This window comes from Urocitellus parryii, chromosome 5 (genome assembly GCF_045843805.1).
Source record: "Urocitellus parryii isolate mUroPar1 chromosome 5, mUroPar1.hap1, whole genome shotgun sequence".
Taxonomy (NCBI): Eukaryota; Metazoa; Chordata; class Mammalia; order Rodentia; family Sciuridae; genus Urocitellus; species Urocitellus parryii.
Window position 1 is genome coordinate 94,329,620 of NC_135535.1, and position 21,872 is coordinate 94,351,491.

Here is a 21,872-nt window from a genome sequence, read left to right on the forward strand (position 1 = left end):
TACCTTTGAGGTAGCATATCATGAAGAAAATATTTGAAAGTTCTGAATGTAATTTTCTCAGAAGGGAGAGAAACACAAGCAAATGTAGAACAAATGCTCTTAAAGAAAACAAAGGTAGCCTGCGCTTTGGTAAAAGCTAACTGCTCAGAGGTGCTTCCTCTTGAGGTTGCTCTGTTTTGCTGACCCAGAAGCAACTGGGTCAGGGTCAACAACCTTTGCTTCTGTTGGGACCCACCTGAGAGTGTTGTCTTTGCTGACATGGTTCTCTTAAGAAAGAGGTATTTGTGATTAGATGCTCACTTCTGGTGGTAGGAGTAGGGAAAAGGAACTGATCCTGGGTACCAGGCTTGGGCCCTGTTTAGATGATGATTTGTGACCTGACCTGATATCTCAGCTACATCCAAGAAGGCCACTGAAGTGGGCTGGTGGCAGCCATTCAGGATCCAGGAGGGCTGGGGACTATCACACCCATTGTCTTAGTAAACGTTCACATCCTTTCTTTTCTGGAACATTTCAACAGCTTTCTTAGTTCTTCGCCCTGCCTCCCATCTCACCTTAATATTTTATTTCTTTTTGCTGGGAATTTCTAAGCCTGTAGGCTACTTAACCATTCTCCCTTTAGTCAGTATCTCTGTCTTAATCCAGTCACCTGCACCTCACAAGCATTTCCCTACCTCATCTGTTTCAACTCTTCTATGTTCCTGAAGCTGTGAGTAACTTCCTGTTTAATGCCATGAATACTGCCTATATTTATGGATCATGGGCTCTGTGCCACATATTTTTTTAAGGAGTTTTACAATTTCTACATTACAAAAATTCTACATTGTTTATAGCACCCCTCCAAGTACATACTATACAATTATCACAATATTATATCTGATAATTATATAACAGATCAACTCAGCAAACTACAAACTCCAAAGCCAAATCTACGCACGGCAACTTGTTTTAGTAAGACTTCCAAGTTAAAAGTGTGTTTTACATTTTTAAGTGGTTAACAGGAAACAAAGGAAGGATAGCATTTCATAACACATGAAAATGACATAAAATTCAGATTGTTGGTGCCTGCAAATTAAGTTTTATGATGGCACCACTATGGCCATTTGCTTATGTGTTAGCTGTGGCTGCCTTCCTCTTGCAACCACAGAGTTGAGTCGTTGCAATATAGATTGGGTAACTCACTGAAAATCAGTATTCATTATATAGGTCATTACAGAAAAAGGTTCGATAGCCCCTGCAATAGGTTACAGTTCTGAAAACTGAGATTTAGAGGGAGTTATCGTCTCCCAGGGCTACACATGTGGTTTCCAGATTTCTTTGACCCTAAAGCTAAGATCTTAAACCACTATCCCAAATACCTGCTTGGGAATGTGTCTATTCCAATGTAAAATTCAGGATCTTGGGATGTGCAGTTCTGCTGTGAAAGGGAACTTCCCTGAGCTAAATCTATCATTTCTTTGATCTGACTTGCTTGCAGGGTAAGGTCTAAATTCCCTTGCAAGACTCTTAGTTTTCCTAACATTTCTAGTCACCCTTCCTGAAATTTTCTGGAAAATGCAACGCCCATCCTCTTTCCTCCTTGTCAACTGTGCCATGCTATTTATGTCTTCATTCTTTACACATATGGTTCCCTTTGACCCCAACTGTAATACTTTCCCTTCTTTTTCCAAACCTTCATTCATTTTTCCATGAGTACATCTAAGGTGACTTCCCATTGCTCTGTAGGGAGGCAAGAGATTCTCACATAATTTTTTACAGTATTTTTCGTAGTTTTTGTAATGGACTTTTATTTGCCTTTCTCACTCCAGTGAAAAGGATGGAATCTTTGATTGAAAGTATTTTTATGTATCTTATTTCTCTGGTATCTAGGGCCTGGCACAGAGAAACGTATCCAATAAATAAAATTGAAACTCATGAACTACTTCTATTCATAATAGAGTTATACAAAATAATATACTTGTGTAGTGTCTTCCTGTGTGTTCTGCAATGTTTACAGCTATTCTGTCTAGAAATTTACTGACATGGGAGACAGCTGCATGTATTAACGCTTCCCAAATTTCTAAGCCATTATTCCCATGTATTTTTTTTTCTTGACAGAAAAAACACCCCTTCCTTCTGAAGCACATGCATCATGTTGAAGGCTCGCAATCAATTAAATATTAATCAGATGTCAAAGCCTAAGGGTTGTGAGGCTCTTTTGAACTGGCCAAATGACTTGGTTGTGCTGAATTTATTTTTTGCCAGCTTTTTTTGAGAGTGTCAGACTCAACAACTACAGTGAACAAAATCAAAGGACTGCCCCAGGGCCAATTGCTTTGTCATTGCTCATTTCATCAAGACAAACGTTTGACACAAGCCAATGACTGCAACAAATGTATGCTTTTATTTTCAAGAGCAATGTGTCAACTCTGTGAGCAGATACTATAAATGTTTTCCAAACTTTTTTAAAAAAGCTCTTCATTAGAAAAATGAAAGTGGTAAAATGTATCATTAAGCTGGCAAATAATGGTAGTTTTAGAGCTCTAACGTAATCAGTCATCAAGTTCTCTGATTCTTTTATAAAGGAGGAAGCTGCAACTCAAATGCTTCCTGATGTCACCTTATGTTTAATTCAGAAAGAGTTGTCCACTAATCTCCAATTCTTGTATTTCCAACCTATTATTGCTTCTGAAATCTGGGATAATGCATTTGAGTCTTTAAAAAATGGGGTAGTAGGTGAGAAACAATAGGCTATCATTGATTAATTTTACCCTTTGGAAATCAACGTGAGTTTCCTCTTCCCCTTAAGATGCAGAGAGCTTCAAGACAACAGCACATCTTCCTGCCTGTAAATCTTAAGTTTTCTTATCAGAGGGGTAAGATTGAAAGGCAATCAAGTGAAGTAAATCCCAGGGACAGTCAAGTTCATCTGAGTGAGGCAGGAGTATAGGGTTAAAGTTTAAGTTGGTGATTGTTGAAAGAAAAAGGCTACATGCTCTATGCTTGAGATAAACGGCAGGAGGATCTTCCCCCAATACAGCTAACATATAAGACAAACAAGAAAACATCAAATGATGGGTGCAGGCAGATCTGATAATAATCAAGACCCTCATTTAAGTGCATTTATGTGCTAAAAGATATGCTGAGGATGGGGAAGAAAAACACAATGCTAGGCGCAGTTTGAACCACCTGCAAACATTTTTGGCCTGGTGCAAAATGGCACAGGTGCAGTAAAAACATTGTGCAGTAACTTATGAATATGTTAATTTCTAGCCCAGAATAAAACCTCTATATGCTGTTAATCCTTTGACTTCCTGGTTAATGCCTATGGGGTAGCCACCTTGCTATATATGAATCAATGCAGTTAATAATTTTTCCTAAGGCTCTCTGCTAGTCATACTTGACTTCTATCCTGTGTGAGGCAAAGGGAACCACTGAACCAATGACATGAGGAGAAAAGAGGCATACTGTATCACCTTTGGCAAAGCATGGCAAAAAGAAGACTGCTATTAAAGCAGGTAAGAAGAAAACAGCTAAGATATTGATGAATTCACAAAGGCCGAGTATCGTCTAAATGCCAGCTTAGAACTACTCTGTACACTATGGAAGTTACTAGCCACATATGACTATTTAAATTTAATTTGAAATGAATTCAACTTAAAAATGACTGTTAACTCTATTGAACAACACAGATATTGAACATTTCCATCATTTGAAAGTTCTACGACAGTGCTGGTTTAGAATAATTAGGAGCCCCAGACACAAATGGGAGTCTGCTCTCTCTCTCTAGCTTTTTTCCTGGGCCACCATCAGGCTTTCAGGAGAGATATTAGGGGCAGGACAGGGGAAGGACTCCTTCACAGAGGCACAGGCACACAGAGACTCAGAGACCAGAGATAAAAATTACTTCTCTAGGCCCTTCTTCAACACAAAGCAGAGTACTTAAGGCATTCAGCAAGGGGAGAAAAAAATTTCCCTCTTAGTTCTCAGGAAAAGATATCCCATTCTAAGAGTGGAGGAGAAGCAAAAGATGCATGGTTCTGCAAGAGGTGCAGGATCCTGAGCTGATACAGAGTTCTGCTAACACTAGAGAAGAGGCAGGAAACTCTGACCCACTTATTTAAGGTAGAATTTGGTTATTAATGCCTCACCTAAGACCACAAGTTCTGCCTGATCTGTCGGTTGAGCCAAGACAATCAGAACCTCCTTTGATCCCACCAAAAATTTAGCATCAAGTAAAAATCAATGCAGTCCATTGCCAGGGAGTCCTTCTGTGGTGCAGGTGTTCTGGGTTTGCTGAACACTGAGCATAGGACTGGATCCCTGAGCAATGCTCTGTACTACTTCTGGCATTCTTGAAATCTATCCAATACCATAAATTCAGCTCAACCACTGAGTAGATTAATTCACAAAAAATTCAAGCATATAAATAATAACATTATATACAAATCAACTCAACCTTCACTGTATATACAAAAGGGGTAAACCTTTACTATCTAAACTGTCACTAGTTATATGTGGCTAATGAGTACTTAACAAGGCTAGTGGAGATAATAAATTGAATTTGAAATTTCATTTAATTTTATGTTTAAAAATCACATGTAAATTTTATATTGATTGTATACTGAAATAATATTTTGAATGCAATGGGTTAAATAAAGCATGTTATTAAAATTAGTTACACCATTTCAAAGTTTTTTAATGTGTCTACCATAAAACCAAATCTGAAACATGTGGTTAACACACTATTTTTATAGGATAATGTTGCCGTAAACACGTTAAAAGGCAGAAAAAAAAGCAAGACCCAACTCTATGTTGTCTATAAGAAACCTATTTTACACATAAAGACATAATTAAGTTGAGAATATCCATAAAATAGACCTCTGATAAGTTTCCAAATGTTTGAACATTCAACACACATCTAAGACCACTGGTCAGAAGAACTCAAGGGGAAAAAATAGATATTTTGCTATAAGGGCTAAAGTATCAATGAGATATTCTTTTAGAGATTTATTGAATTTCTTAATGGACCATTAGCTAAAGGTCTGACTCCACCGGCTTTGGCTGATGAGGCATGGATAAGTGCATGCTAATAAATATTGGGTCAGCAACAGTTACTGCAGTTCTATATTATATTTTGCTTTGTGCTTTAGTTTTTTTTTAACCTGGCTTTCTCCTATTTTTTTTTGACTTCCTTGAACTAATATTTATAGATCACCTATGATGTATGTCTTGGACCATGTGCTTATGATATCATGAGGATTATGAGCAGGGAAGAGTTGGTTTCAAGGAATTTAGATCACAGACATTAGGTACCTATGCATGCTGCCTGAATCTAATTCTCAATTTACCTTTTTTTTTTCTTTATTGGAACTTGTTGAAGACATTATTTTATCAGGTAAACTTTTAACTCAACTAACTCCTAGTTTTCAAAATTATGTCTATAAACATTGAAGGCTTTGGGTCTGTGCCATTTTAAATTTTTTCAGACTCAATAGTGATCTTGGGTTTCTGTCAATGGATACTTAAATTAATTTTTGACATTCCTGTTAAAAATATGTTCTCTAGCTTGGTTCTGAGTTCTTGCTTCTGATGACTTCTTTTTCCTTTTACCCAAATAGACAGCTTCCCTATTCCCTTTTACTTAACTGTGGCTAGAATGATCACTTACATCTGGCATTTTAAAGATTGCAGCCATCGGAGAGCTTGCATTAAAGAACATGAGCAAAACAACTTTGCTGGACCATTAATTGTTCTAGTGATAAACTCTAATGTCTTATAGATATCACCTTTTCTTCCATTCTTCAACACATACAATAAAGTAGCATTGTATTTTAAGATTAGACGTTAAATTCAGAGAGTAAAGTGAAAATCACATACAGTTAAAACCACTCCTATAAAACTTCTTAATATCAGCATTAACTCTTTTTTTAGTGCATTTTAATTACACAGAATGAGTTTTATTCCTTCGTATAAGTTACATACTTTGATCGTATGCACCCCCATGCCACTAACTCTTTGAGACAGGGATTACTGAAAGTTAATGCCAGTGATTTTTTGGCACTGGTTTTGGGCAGTGGAAGCCAAGGCTATCTTGAAGGTGAGATGGGATGTAGTGGCTTATAAATAAAGATATCTTTTTCTCTCTTTCGGCTAAGAATGTATAATTGAAGTGTAAATGAACTGTTTCATATATCAAATTGCTTAATACGAGAATATATGTTCTGGACAAACAACTTGCCAAGTTATGACCACACTATTTAGTCATATAGCAAAAGATTACATGGTTCAGTCATGAATCTGAAACTGTCATTCAGCCTCAAAATATACTACCTCAACGATGTTCACTTTTTTATTTAACAAAGGGTAAGTAGTAAACATGATCCAGGTTTTGTAAGAAGCTGTATTCTAGTATAAGGCAGAACTTTGAATCTATGTCACTTGATTTCAAGGCGAGCCATCTTGCTGTTCTGGCTAGTGTTTCAGTGAGAACCCCAGGAGAAGAAATAAGACATCACTACCCATGATGCTTACTTGTTAACACAGTGATTGATCTGGATGGCTTGGTGACCACATTTCCATTCACCACTACTAGAGTGATGATATAATAAAGGCCATGATAATTGGCCTTGAAGATAACAGGAGGAGGCAAAGTGCTGTTGAATTCCTCAAATTCGAAGAAATAATTTTTGGATTCACCCGTTATCTTCACAACATACACAGATGCTGGGCTGATGACATCTGAGGCTTCTAGAGAGACAACGATGCTGTTATCATCATGGACTGTCACATGGAAAGTTGCAGCATTCTGTTCAAGAGAAGAAAATGAAAGAGAAGTCAAATTCAGAGGATGGGAAATAAAATTGTGCTGAGATAATTTTTCTAAAACTCATGTTCATGATAAGCATTATTTTTTAAAATAGCATTACAGAGGTATTTAGTTACATAAGAAAATACAAAGAAGAGATTTTCATTCTTAAGATGAATGTTTAAGGGTTTTGCTTTGGAGATTTTTTTTTTCTCTCTCCTGAAAAACCTGCTTCCCCTTCATGGACTGTGTCATGTAATAAGCACAAAATAAACATCAAGCAAATGAATAAAGAGTAAATGAAGTTATGGTGCCACTGAAGTTCCAGGGAAGTCCTCTGGCTCAGCTCTGCTGGAGAAGTGATGTGGTCTGAAGAAGCACTTTGCACTTCAAAGGGAGTGAGGCTGCAGCTAGCCGAGGAACATTCTAGAACATTTCAAGATGCATACTTCAACTCTCACTTCTCACCAGTTAGTTAAGAAAGTGAAAAAAGAAAAAAGGAGTCAGGACTGAGAAATCAGTAATAATCCTCTTCATTAAAAATTAACCAGCCCTTAATAAAAGAAGTAAAGAGGGTGAAGAAGGGATTTCTTCTTCAGGACCAGGCTGAAGATCTGCAGGTGCCTGTGGAAAGTCAGCGTTGGATTGCAAACACTGCTTTTGAGTCTCCAGATGAAAGTTGATGAATCGTATCTGTGCAGTTGGCTTAAGTATTCCTTCCTGGTTCTGTCTCAGACTCCATAAACAGAAATAATCCTCTCTTGGTCTCAAATAAGATTCATGTGCTTTGTACCACCTATTGCTTAGTTTTTAATTTAGTTTTTAGTTCTTCTTGGAATGCGGTGGTCTGGAAAAATTATTTCTTCTTGCTTTGAGCCTCAGTTTGTCTTCTACAATAGGGTGAAAGATGAATTGCTGAAACTGGTTAACAATCTACAAGATTGTAAGCCTGGGTACTCTTCAAATATGAATCATCTCAGTAAAATCACCTATAAGTCATCCATAAATCATGAGATGGCTATTATTATTTTCAATCTCACTTTGTAGCTGAGGAAACTGAGGCTCAGAAAGGTTAAATCACTTGCCCAATATCACAAATGAAAAAACAAACAAACAAACAATGATCTCCTGACTGTTCCACTTGTCTGTCTCCATCTCTTGCCTTATTTTCCCAATGCTGAAACTGGAAACTATCTGTTAAATGGATGAAAGAGTTGCTTATTGCATTAATTACATGTGGGAATCCACCTCTCAAGGATTAATCTACCTATTGATTTTTGTACTTATTATCAGCTGTTGAATCAAGCACATAATATACATCAGTACCTCAGAAGAGGCTTTGTAGGGCTAAACATGTACTGATATAACTTTTCTTGTTTCTTTTTTTTTTTTTCAGAAATATCATGTTTGCTGGTCTTGGCACTGATAAACAATGTCTGGCATCCATAGAAGTTGAATTAGCTAATATTAAAGAGACTTAGTTGTGATCTTGGTCTTCTAACCATACTAGACCATAAGTCCTTTCAGGTTAGAGCCTATTTTAATTCTTGCTACATTTCTAGCTCTAGAACCAGTGCCTGACAAGTGCTAGTCAGGTGCTTCCTAAAGTGGGTGGTACTAGGGAGAGGTGTGTAATATAAAATCGTCATTATGGATTAACTTTTTGTGTTTTGTGACTGTGGGGTGCTTGAGATTGAGACCAGGTCCTCCCATATGTTAGGTAAGTGCTCTACCACTAAGCTACACCACTAGCTCCCCTCCCTTCTTGCTAAGTTGCCCAGGCTACTCTCCAACCTCAATCTTTAGTCCTTCTGCAATCTCCAGAGTAGCTAGGATTACAGGTTGCACCAGCTACAGGTTGACTTTTGAAATTTTCATTTATCCACATTGTCTCCCATCCTCAGACATAGGACAAAAGACTCTTTCCTCATGGTTGCCTGGTCCCTCTGTCCACAAAGGGACAGTGACTCTCTTGCTTCCTGGGTGCCTGGTATTTATACACACACAGAGCCCAAGCACAAGACTGTTGGTTGGTGATGGTCATGCTCAGCTGAAGGAGAGGGAAGTGCAGGGCTGGTCTCCCACCATCATGGTGAGACTACAGGCAGATGTGTGCCACCTTTCTGCCGGTTCCAGCTTCTTCTCTGCTGCTCAGTACTGAGAGCATCACCCATCAGCACCACTGGTATTATTCTGGTGCCAGACTATCTATCTGCCTTGTCCCTGCTCTGAAGAAAGAGATCAGCTGAGAACAAGGAACACTTCCCTTCAAGCTTCATGTGGGGAGGACTGTGCCCTAACTTAGAAGGAACATGGAGCTGGCTCTGCCCTACCTACAGCTTTCCCACCTCCACTCCTCCCATTCCTTCTGTAGGAAAGCTATAAGGAAGAAAGGAAATATCATAGAACCTGGTACCTCCAGGGGAGGTGAATGAAGTTCTTTTTGAAATAAGGAAGATCAGGGAGGTTATGGTGGCAACAGGCACCTCTTCCTCTTTGTAAATAGTGTTTTATATGGCATTCTCACCCTCTTAGACTTTACTCATGATATCCCCAGAAGGAAGGGAGTGCAGGGAGGTCTGATGTTCCTCCCTAGAGTGGGTGAAGGTTAGAGAATAGTATAAATTTGAAGAAAATTAAATGTAATAACAGGCTTCAATAATTCCCTTTTGCTTGTGATTGTGGTCTGATCCTGTTGGCCCTTTTTGCCAATAGAAAAAATAAATTATCTAATTTATCACTTCCTGATACCCTAATCAAATACACATGCACAGGTTCCTAGTCCTTAAAAAGAAAACAATTAATACTGGATTATTTTCTATATAATGCAAATTAAGACTAAAGCCAATGTCCATTAAGGCCTGACTAAACCAGGGTTATTTGTCTATTTGTGTAATCCTTTAAAATAAATTTGATGTTTTCCACCAAAGTATTTCATCAACTAAGAATTAAAATGTATAGTATATTCTAAAATCTACTTCTAATTCCATGGTCTGTGCCTTAACACAATATAAAGGTCCATGTTGCTACTGTGGAGGATGGATCTCTTTTTCCTTATGATGCTTTTCCCCTCCCTACTAGCTGACAATCACGGACATGTCCTATCCTCCTGTCCCACATCTAGAAGTTTTGCACTGTCACTACTTCATGGCCCTATGTGCACTTTAATCTTGCGCCTGTGTTCTCTAGCTTTTCCCTATTGACATCACTTTAGGATGATACTCACCAATAGCATGTGTGCAAAATGGATTGAGAGTGATGGCAACTATTTTCTTGTCCTTCAAAAAGCATGGGGGTAGCTGGGTTGTTGGGTTCCATGTTTCTTGGAGAAGGGCAAGTGGCACTGGCCACACAAGACCAAGCCCTGGATCTATACATAGGAGGTGCATTTGTTTGCCTAAAATATTGTGTGGTGGTGCATCATAGATGTGCAAGAGAAGTCCATACACCTACGAGTGCCAGGCCTCAAGGGTATGGTGATGCCCCACCAATCCTGTGATTGTGCCATGGAGGCCATCAGTAGTATATGCTCATGCCACATAGCCCAAAGGGAAGGCTGGTGCACCAGCAGTCCCGGTGAAGTCATTTGACATCTGTCTTGGTAGAGTCCTTCATTCAAGGCGCCTCTGTTCTTGTCTTCCCCTTCCGCCTCACATGCTGAGAGCTAACACTTGCTTATCCTTAGAGCCCCCCACACCCTTTTGCTGCTGCCAACTCTAGGGGGCCAGATCCTTTCTTCCTTGGGGGCATGGAAACTTCCTCCAGCACTGCCAGCTTGCTTTAGTGTGGTTCGAGAGATGCATTTCCCAAGAAAAACAAAGAGCCCTCCCTCTAGCTCCTTCTGTGGCCTCTGGGTAGATGCATTGCTAGGATGGGGGGAAACAGCTAAGAAGGAGGTTGGTTTTAACAAGCACTCTTGGCTAACCATCTCTTCTTTTAATGAAAATTCACCAGTGTTAGACTATTCCTGACTAAAAATTTGGCACTAGAAAAACAATAAAACTATAGCCAACACCACTGGTATGTACACGGAAGTTCTTCAGTAATACTTTTTAAACTCTCCATTTTTTCCTTACCATAGCATCTTTTCTACTTTAAATCTCTCTACAAATTCCACCACGTCATCTTTTCTCTTCCTTCTGCTTTCCTTGTGATTCCCTATAGACAAATGTGTTAGTCTGCTTTTCATCACTGTGTCCGAAATACCTGACAAGAACAACTTGGAGGGGAAAGTTTATTTGGGGCTCGTGGTTTTAGAGGTTCAGTCTGTGGTTGGCTGGACTCTGTTGCTGTAGACCTGAGGCAAGGCAGAATCAGGGTGGAAGGGCATGGTGGAGGAAAGCTGCTCACTCAGCTCTTGATAGCCAGGAATCAGAGAGCACAAGGAGCCAGGATCAAGAGATCTACTTCCTACAGTCATGCTCACCTGCCTAGAGTTACTATTCAGTAATTCATTCAAATTATTCATCCAAAAAGTAGATGAATTCACCAATTAAGTTACAGCTCTCTTACACTAATAGTTTCACCACTGAACATTCATGCATTGCCTAACACATGAGCTTTTGGGGAGCTATCTTGTAGCCAAACCATAACAACAAACTTTACAAGAAATGGTTTGGAAATAGCTAGACTATCCTCATTGCACAGTAAAGACCCAGTTATGAGGAAAGGAGAGTGTAATTTCAATCAGGTTAGTTGAAGTTATTAATTGATATACTCATGAAGAGCCCATTAGGCACCACTCAGTGTGCTAAGTGCTAGGGATCAAAACAGATCAGCCATAGAGGGACCTTCTGTTTGGTGGCGGTCAGTGGTTATTTATTCATGAGATGCTTAGTGAAATGGAAATTCTGATTATAAGTATATTTTCATATTAACCAGGGGTTGATGAGAAAACACTTTTGCTTTTAACCTATTGAAAAATTTGATTCAACATTGAACCTTTGGAAATGTGCTACTTTTTCATGATAATTTTTAAATATTAAATATACTTTAGAATTTATTTGGAATCTCCAGTCCATGGTTGGCTGACTCCATTTCTCTGGGCCTGAGGCAAGGCAGGACATCAGGGCAGAAGGGCATGGTGGAAGAAAGTGCTCACTCAGCTCAGTGACTTAAAAGTCATTATTTTTACTAGTATATTTTATTGTCCACAAATATTAATCTATATTTAATTAATGAATATATATTTTGCACAACAAAATACATATACACACATACATGTATGGGATATATCTGAAAGTTTCATTTTTGTGAGAAAATACTTATTTGTTTCTTTTTCCTCATTATTCACTTCTTTCCCTTAAATAGTAGTGTTTAGTGCGTCACAGAAAAACCTATTAACCAACGCATAAATAAGGTGAACACTGAGTATCCAATAGCACTCAAATCTGGCTTTCATTTCTCATTGATTGTAGAAGTTGATTCACTAATTCAGAATACATTAAATTTACAAACCACAAATTTTTAATTATTAAGAGTTTTTTTTTCTCTGTGTTTCGCAGCCAATAACTAAAGGTGGTTGTGATGATAAAAAGAGGAATGAATGCACTTGATTTTGTAAGTGTTTAAGAAGTGCATGTCTAATGTGTCACGGTGCTTCATAGACAGTGAAATCTTCCAGAGAAGGGACTAATCTTCCAAATGCTAACGACAGCTTTGGGGATGATTGTATGAGCCATGAAAATAAGCATTGGCCCATGCACTCCCAGGTTGCCAAAAATAAATCAGAGTGGCTAATCAGATTCAGGCAGTGGGACTAATGAGGAGAGGGCAGCTGGCCAAGTGAGATCTAGGCAGTGAGCCTGAAAGAAATGTCGTCTGTGTGACTGCTTTCTTCTCAAGCCCCTCTGCCTCAGCTTGTCGTGGAATCTATGTTCAGGAAAAAATTCTGAATGTTTGTTGCAAGCCTGAAATCCCTGCTAGAAAGTAAAGTAAGAAAGAATAGTTGGAAGCAAAAGAAATGGATCTGATAAAATTAGGCATGGCCAATGCTGATTTATTTGGTGACTGTTAAAATATTTAAAATTCACTTTTTTTTTTGAAACTGGGCAATAGTCTTGCTTCACTCTGCAATAAGAATATATTCACTGAAGTTTTCTTTATATAACCAAATTTAATGTAATGGTTTCTCGGGTCCAACATTCTCATTTTCTACTTGTGAGAAGAGCGGTGCAAATGTCACACAGCTAATTGATGTCAGAACAAGATCTGGGATACAAATCTCCTCATGGCTCTTTGTATTTATCTTTCCTGAACTAAAGGTCAGTTACCTGAGGCAGCAAAGCAGGCCTGGATGTTTGGCTGCAGCAGGCAAGTGGCAGCTCAGGAGCCTGTAACCGAATCACTAGTCCTAGGGGAGAGAAGCTTTTGGGGCCACAGTGGGGAGCATTAATAAAGAAGAGAAAAATACAGATGTGTCCCTGGGGTGTAGGACAAAGAAGAGCACTGACCAGAGGAGGTAGGTACTGGTCAGAAATCCTAGAAGGCTTTCCACTGTCTGAGACAAATGTAGCAACTATTACACATTGACCCCCTAATCTGGACCTGGCTTTGTGTTGGGCATTTTATATATGCTTTTTTTTTTAACTCCTTATAGCAATCTTCAGACAAGTGTTATTATCCTTACTGTACCCAGAGAGGTTAAATAATTTGCTTAAGAGCACAGCACTAGACTTGGAATCAGAGAGCTTGAGTTTCTGTTCCTGCTCTGTGGCTTGTTACCTGTGAGAGCTTGTGGAAGCCAAGGATCTCTTAATTTCATGTTCTTAATTTCTAAAATAAGGGCAATCCTACAAAACTCATGAAATTGTTGTAAAGATTAATGTCTTTTAAAAAAAATGCTAGTACTATGGACACAAAAAAATGCTAGTTGCATTTCAAAGGTCATTGTGTTTTAAATAATTCAATGACCTTTAAGTTATAGAGGTTGGGAGGGGAAAGGGGAAGAACTGTGGAATGAAATTGACGAAATTATGCTATATGTATGTGTGAATAATATCTCAATGAATTCCACTTTTATATATTACTTTAATATTTCAATTAAAAACAATAAGTAAATAGAAGGAAGATCAATAAAGTAAGGAAGGGGAGGGAAAGGGGACATACTGAAGATTAAAATGGAATATGTTAAAGCATTTGTGAATATGTCAAAGTGAGCCCCACTCTTAATGTACAACTATAGTACACTTATAAAAACATTTAAAACATTATAAAGGCTATCTAAATATTTGCTTAACTAACTTCAAAACACTAGAGTATTCTGTAATTATGTGCACTGGATGTGTTATTCACAGAGCAGTGGAGAGCTATCCATTTATTAATTCAACAACAAACACATTAGCTAAGTGCCAATTTGGCATCAGGCATCATGCTAGGTGCTAGTGATAGGCGAATAAGTGAGACAAGGTACTTGAACTCCAGGAGCTCAAATTCTAGTGAGAGAGGCACAAAAATATATAATTATAACATAATTGGAAGTGTTATTAGTCACAGACTTTAGAAAATAGTCCAGTTGACGTCTGTTTTTCTTTCTGGAATCCCTTCTTGGATTCTTTTCTGGGAGCACTGCTTTTTTCTTACTCTAAACAGATAAGGTCCTGATGACTGTTACTAATCATGGTACCCCACCCCCAGGTCTGAGCAGGTACCTTAACTCACTCTGAGTGAATCACATCACCCAGTTCCCTCACCATGATGCACAGGCAAACTGAGCCAGGCCAGCCATAATGCTTCCTCTAGGATTTTTATAGCTGGCCTGAGTTGGAAGGAGCTCTTTTTTTTAAACAAAATTTTTATATTTATTTTTTAGTTATAGGTGAACATAATGTCTTTATTTTACTTTATGTGGTGCTGAGGATCGAACCCAGTGCCTCATGCATGCCAGGCAAGCACTCTACCTCTGAGCCTCAACCCCAGCCCCGAAGGAGCTCTTTTTTACTCTCTGGTTTAAAGCGTTCATGAATTCAAAGCTGGATAAGTCAATATCTGTAATTTCTGTCTGATAAAGATACTGTTTAAGGGAAAAAAACCCTGATTCAGTCTGAGGTCCTCATCACAGTCACCCTAGATCCAACCACTGTGCAATTTGATCCCGTGAGTTTAATAAGTTCAGTTTATAGTTAAGATGTTTGGGCTGGACTTCCAAAATTTGCAGCCAAAAGTCCTGACCAATCCAGGAGAATCACTCAGTGCTGTAAATATATATGCAGATCAAGAAGACTTTCAGTCTTCCTATATAGAGGGGTGTGAGAGGAGGTTTCAAGGAGGAGATGATGTCCAAACATGCTCAGAAGCTTGCTAGAGGAGCACAGGTTATAAAAGTCCATTGTTGAAGTGGGAAGAGGGTCCACAGTCCTCTGGCGTGATTAGATGTTGGTAGGATGCTCAGGGACAAGAGTTGAAATCCTAAGTCCAAGATGCACTATGATAAGGAGTTTGAATATTTTTTTAGTCCAAAGAAAATTATGAACCGCTTTAATGCTGAAAAGTGGAATGATTCGATCATGATTTAGAAAGACCAACACAATCAGGAATATGGGCCACATCAAATGCCAGGGCTGATCTGGCCAGTGGGACAGTAAAGAAGCTGTTGCCCAGGTTCAGGTGAGACATGATGAAAGTCCAAGCAAAATGCACCAAGTTTGTCCGTGTGACATGCATGTAGGACACTCTCAGTACTCTGGCTGGCCACCTAGGCTGTGATCAAACTTCCTAGAGGGAATTTTAGAGGAACACTCAGGAAAATTCTGCTGTGTAAAGTTACCACATAGAAAGAAATAGGATATTCATCTCCTTTAAACAGTAGTATTAATGATATCTGGTGCTTAGATAGCACTTATGGCTGCCCTTCTCTGTAGACATTATGTAACTCATCCACTTAACAGCTTTTCCAGGTCCCAGGAAACCTCCAAGCAGATAGACCTTCCTTTCAGTTCCTTCAGGAAGATTGAAGTCTGAGAGCTGCCCTGCCTGGGCTTTTCCTGACACTTTCTCAGAATTACAACTGATTTTGCAGAATCTGTCAGAGCCTCTTTTGGATATAGTTCTCCAAGGAGAAGGGTAGCTCCCCCACCCAATGTTCTATTATTTATTTAGTCATTTTTTGGGATATATTTTGACTAACAAACATGTGGTAGAAACTGAGCAGGACCTGCTATATTTGTTAACAAATAAAAAGACAGTCTATGCACCTTTGTCCTTCCTAGAATTACATCTAGGATTAACAGCAATGATGGTGCTGATAATAAATAGCATTCTCTTACATAGTGATTATTTTGTACCAAAATCTGGTCCGAAGCCCATATAGCAGTGTCTTGTACAAGCTTGTTGAATATCTACGTACAATCTGCTGTGGAGTATCAGACTTCCCTTGCGTGTATCCTAAGTATGTCAGTTCTCTATTCATGAGGGATTCTGGATCTGAACCCACATTCACACCAGCTCTGCCTTTCATGTTTTAATGCTCAGATACATTTGCTTCTGTCTTTAAAACTTCAGCACACAGAAGTTTATCTCTTATGCCTCTATTAGGTAAAAGGGTCTAAACTCAAATGTGAGTCAGGTGATGGAAGTGTGTGAAGCAGCCCAGGATAAGAGGATACAACTGATGGAACAGTTAGCAAACTGGAGGGTCCAGGCATTGTCTAAGGGCTTCACTAAGAATCACAAGTACAACAACATAAAGTTATTTTTGCTGAAGAGAATGCATTTGCATGCCAGCGTCAGCCATTGTTGCATGGCCGCTTCCTTGATAAATGCTCATTTTGGGCCTTTCTTTGTTTTTCCCAACTGCAGTGCAGAATGATGACTTGATTCTGTTACTCATTAAGAATTAATTTAGAAATATCACAAATAATATTTCCTTGTCAAGTTAGCATAGGTATGTGTAAAATAACAGTTATTATACATAAAAAAATGCAGTGATCATTTTCAACTTCCAACATGGACTCAGAGGGGGAGTTCTGCAGAACTCTTAACTTTGGAGATTAAATAAAACATGCTTGAGGAAAGAATTCAACCTGACATTTTAATTCAACCTGACAAAAAAAGACTTGCTATGCTGAAGAGGTGTGCCAAGATTTTGTGATATGCAAGATAATAATAATAATCATGGCCACATATCCCATTTTATATCTCATAGAGCATTTTGAGATGCATTTTCTCAGTGGATCCTCAAAATACTTCATTAAGTTATATCGATTCACAGATGAAGATACTGAAGTTCAAAGATTAAATGGATTTCTCAAAGCTGCTCTATTATGATGTGGGGTGCTGGCACTCAAGGGAGTTCTTTTAACTAAAAATTTGGTGACTCTATTACACTACCATCCCCAGACTATAAGATCCTGGAGCCAAAATGAATCCCCAAATGCTACCTTTCATATCTGTACTTAATTGGTGGTGAACTCCCTTAACACAAACCATGATTTATTCTTCTAGATTATGCTTGAGAAATAATGATAAAATGTGGTATGAAAAAGAAAAAAATTTGAAGACAGAAATGAAATTGAATTCTACTTAATTTATAGTCTCTTGATTTAGTTATCTCAGGTATGTAATAGAAATAGTAAGATCTATCATGACTACAGGTTTTATTGAGGGGAGGGGAAAGAAGAAAGAGATTATATATGTAAATTACTCAGCTTACCACTAGATATCTAGTAGATTCTCTAAAACCAATAGCTAATTTTTACTACAAAATTTCTGATCTGTTTTTTCATTGATTTTTCTTTGGGACATGTAAATTTTAGAAGTTGCATCTCTTTTATAGGATGCATAAACCATGATGCATATGTGCTTCCACAGTCATTCTGACTTAGGATTCATTTATTCAATCATCAGTATTACTCCTCTTTGTGACATCATGAACAAGAGCAGCCAGTATTTCTTTCTCTCTTAAGCTGTGCATGGCAACCTGAGCTAATCCGTTGACTGGAGGTAACCATGGGAACGGTTTTGGGGCCTACTGTGCTGAGAAGCTTGGAGGTCTGAGAGCTGTACATGGCTGATGATTGACAGGAGAGGGTGTGGGCCACAACCCCGGAAGCCAGAAAATACATGTGTTCCCACCAGTTCAACAACCAGGCAAATTCTAAACACAGGTAGCATTCTCCTGGCTTACTGCATTGTGGAAAGCAGAGGCTCCTGCTGGGCTAATTCTATCTGAAAAGCAAGTGTTATTTTCATAAAGTGGAATGCTGATAAACGTAATTTTGCCTGTTTTTTTTAAATCATCATCCCTCTTTTCTTTCTTTACCAGTATTTGTAGTTTGAAAATGGCTTTACCTTACAAAAATGCTTATAAAAATATTCCTGTCCCACTTACTGAAAGATACTGTGAAAGATGATGGTGCTAATCATTCATTTTAGAATGGCTAAGTTCAGTCAAATTTCCCCATAGACATGAAGTGTCTTTCCAACTGTGACACCAGCTAATTAAATTCTGAAGGTAGCTAACAAAGAGTGTAGCCTACTTACCGAACTCACATTATATTTAGGTAGAACAGACCCTTGTGACCTTTTGTAAGCACTGACTTTTAACAAACCCCCACCTTTATTTTAAAGCAAACTTGAGCAAGAAGGAGGTTCTAGAACCATACAACATGCTGGGCCAAAACTAGTTCAGAATGCCTACCCCAGTGTGCAGGTTATATTTACAGATAGAAAAAAGGAAGTGACATACAAAAACAACCTGTTTGGCTGCAGTTGGCATTTGCCTTAAATAGACACAGTCTGATCAGTTGGCAGCCTGTGACTGGATAAAGCTCAACTTTTGTAATTGGCTGAGACTCAGTTACTTGATTACAAAAAACAAAACAAAAACAAAAACAAAACAAAACCCTTAGGTTACAGTACCGTATTTTTACACATCAAGCAACAGTACTGTTTACATGTATGGAGGGTACTGTGGACCAAGCTTTATCACCCCAATATAGAGATAATCTGTGCCAAAATTATTTTGGTTCAACAGAATGCTTTTATAAAACACACACATATTGGCCTGGGAGTGGTGACCCATGCCTGAAATCCCAGTTGCTAAGGAGGCTGAGGCAGGAAGATCACTAGTTCAAAGCAAGCCTCTGCAAAAGTGAGGCACTGTCTTTAAATAAAATATAAAATAGGGCTGGGGATGTGACTCAGTGGTCTAGTGCCCCTGAGTTCAATCCCTGGTACCAAACAACAGCAAAAACACACATATTGTAAATCCAGAAGTATACTCCTAGGTACCATTGCCAACAAAAAAAAAAAAAAAGAAAGTTTTAAAAAACATTTTTTTTCCCTAGTGGGGATTGAATCCAGAGCCTTGAGAATGCGAGGCAAGCACCACTGAGCTACCTTCTGCACCCCCCTTCTTTATGGGTGCATTATAATTATATGAAATAGTGGAACTCATTGTGAAATATTTATATAGGCATACAACATAATTTTATCACCCTTCTTTTTTGAGTTAAGATCAGCAAAACAAAATTTGTCAGGCCTTTCAAGCATGTTGTTTCACATGCCTTCTACCATCCAAGCTTTCACCATTCTTCTGAAAAACTGATCCCTACACAAAGGATAAATTCAAGCGCGGAAGTTAAGGGAAATGAAATACAATACTTTGCTTTCCCTTTAGATCATTCTTAAAAATTGAGCGTCTATTGTATAATTGGTGCTGAGAATACGATGATCAAGAAAAGAAATCTAATTCTCACTTTAGTGTTGTTTGGGTCTACAGCAGAGGAAAGGAAATGAATTATTTTAAACAACCAAATAATTACAAGTGGAAAAAGGATTGCCAAAGGGTATCTAGAGAAGGATCTAACCTAGACCAAGGACTATTGTAGCTGACACCTAAGAGCTAGTAGAGTTGGACTGATAATAAGTTGGAAGAAATAAGAGGATCCATGAAGACAAGAGCATTTGAAGACTGGGGGCTGGAAAAAGTACAAGATATTTGAGAAACACATACACACACACATACACACACACACACACACACACACACAAAAAAAAAAATACCAGAATGGCCAATAGTGAAGACTAGCTCATGGGAAACTTAGTAAACCCTTCTAAAGCAAGTTAAGGCTTAATGCTAAAGGCAACAGGAGCCACTTAGGGGCTGTGAAGTAGGAGAGTGAAATGATCAGTTTTGCATTCTGCAATATAAGCAAAAAGTTTATATTTCCTGCTGGCTCCAGAATTTCTATTGAGGTAAACTTTTCTTGGAAAAGTACTTGGTAGCTAACCATTTGAGATAGAAGGGGACACGGATGGTCTAAGTAGAAGAACCTAGGCAAACAAGCAAAACCAAAACACAAACAACCAAAATCGTATTCAAGTTACATTAAAAAAAAAGAATGTCAAGTTACATTAAAAAATGGCTTTATTCCAGAAAGTATAGGGAAAGCAAAGAGGGAAAGGGATAGAAAATCAGAGAGAGAAGAGCCAGCAAGATGGTATGATGCTGGGATGTAGCAGGGCAGTCCGCCAATGGAAATCGGCAGACAGTGAGGATGCCAAAGGGCATTTTCAAACTGGAAATGCCTAATGCTCCATTTGAAGTTAGCATTTTGAATAGTAAACACTTCTCCGTCTCCTTGAATCCCAATCTTTATTAAAGTCTGCTACACTCAGAAATGCTTTCTGTGAGTGGATGTTTGTGGCACTTGCTGGAGGGGCTGAGTTTCATACCAATATGTTAGGGCACAGGAGTAGCATCTGTCAAATTTGGCACCTGAGGGAAGAGGAATTTGTGAAAATATAAGTTTCTACCAAATTAGCAAAAAAATCCCAAGGGGAATTTGAACTCCATCAAAGTTCAGTGGGACTTAAAGCGAGTTTTATTTAGGTCTCAAGGGCAGGAGAATTCTTCCAATAACAGTATAAACTGGAGGTTGAACATAGGCAGAAGTGTGATGGAAGCAGTTTAGGATAGATATCATGGTAGCAAGAATCAGAGTGGGCATATTACTTAGAACTTAGTGACTTGGGAGTGGGTCGGTTGTGGGCTGGTTGTGAAGTTGATTTATACACATGCACATAACACACTTCACTATTATATATAGGAAAGACTAGAGGCGAGCAGACGAGCAGATGTTGGTAGGGAAGGAGGGAATTAATCCCATGTTCCTGAGATTCCAAAGCCTACACAGTGTGACAAGCATCATCAATTCAGTTCAGTTTGATATATAAGGAGTATGAGAGGCCTTTGGTATGCCAAGTACAGATGTCAAGTAGGAAATGATATGTGCATCTTCAATTAGAAGAGAGATCTTTACCTAATATTTGGAAGTGATTGATTCCAAGATGGTAGCTGAAGTCATGAGAACCAAGAAGGCACCCCAGTGTGGTATGCAAGTGGAGCTTAATTTTATTAAGAGCCTACTTTATGTTAAGTACTTCTTGGGCAGTACTTTGCTTAATACTATTAACAACTCTCTGAAATACATATTATTTGCACTTCCAAGATGCAGTAATTGAGCCTCAGAAAGATTACGTAGCACATGTAAGTTCACCTAACTTTAAGGCAGTAGATATGAGAATTAATCCCATGTTCCTGAGATTCCAAAGCCTACACATTACCATTGACAGTGCACTTCCTGCACTTCAGTTTTGTGCCACAGACTATGTTTTGTCTTATTCCTCTTCAGCCCTAAACATGAATGTCACTTTAAGCCCACTCATCTTTTTACATGAGAAGTTCCACAACATTTGACTCTACAGGAAAGGGCATATATAGCTCCTTAAAGACAAAAGGAGCTAGATATGACTGTCATTTCCATCACCCACAGATCAAACCTCTCTGAGTCTTAGTTTCCTCATTTATAAAATGGAAAAGAATACCTAGCTTACTAGGATGTCGTGAAATTAAAATAAAAAATGTAATTAAGATTCTCACCATATTTTATGCATAACACTTAGTACTTAATTTTGATGGTTTGAAAAAGTGTAAATTACACATAATGAATCTTGCTAAGAAAGCTCTTGTTAGAGGCATTGCAAAGCTTTCTGAATAACATAAGGAAATCTAACAGACAATAAAGCACATTTAAGTTTTCACTAGCAAAAGAACACTTGGCGTCATAACTAAACCCTAAAATTG

General features: G+C 38.4%; 1 protein-coding gene across 1 annotated transcript in view; it reads right to left on the reverse strand.

The window, feature by feature from the left end:
- The window catches only part of Ptpro (protein tyrosine phosphatase receptor type O), a 107,736-nt gene extending 91,495 nt beyond the window's left edge, over positions 1–16,241 (reverse strand). Inside the window, exons 1-2 of the mRNA XM_077799073.1 lie at positions 16,131–16,241; positions 6,514–6,787 (exon numbers count right to left, since the gene is read on the reverse strand). Of these exons, the coding sequence (XP_077655199.1) occupies positions 6,514–6,787; positions 16,131–16,241 (385 nt within the window). The remainder of the gene's footprint in view (positions 1–6,513; positions 6,788–16,130) is intronic.
- Between the last annotated feature and the right edge of the window lie 5,631 nt (positions 16,242–21,872).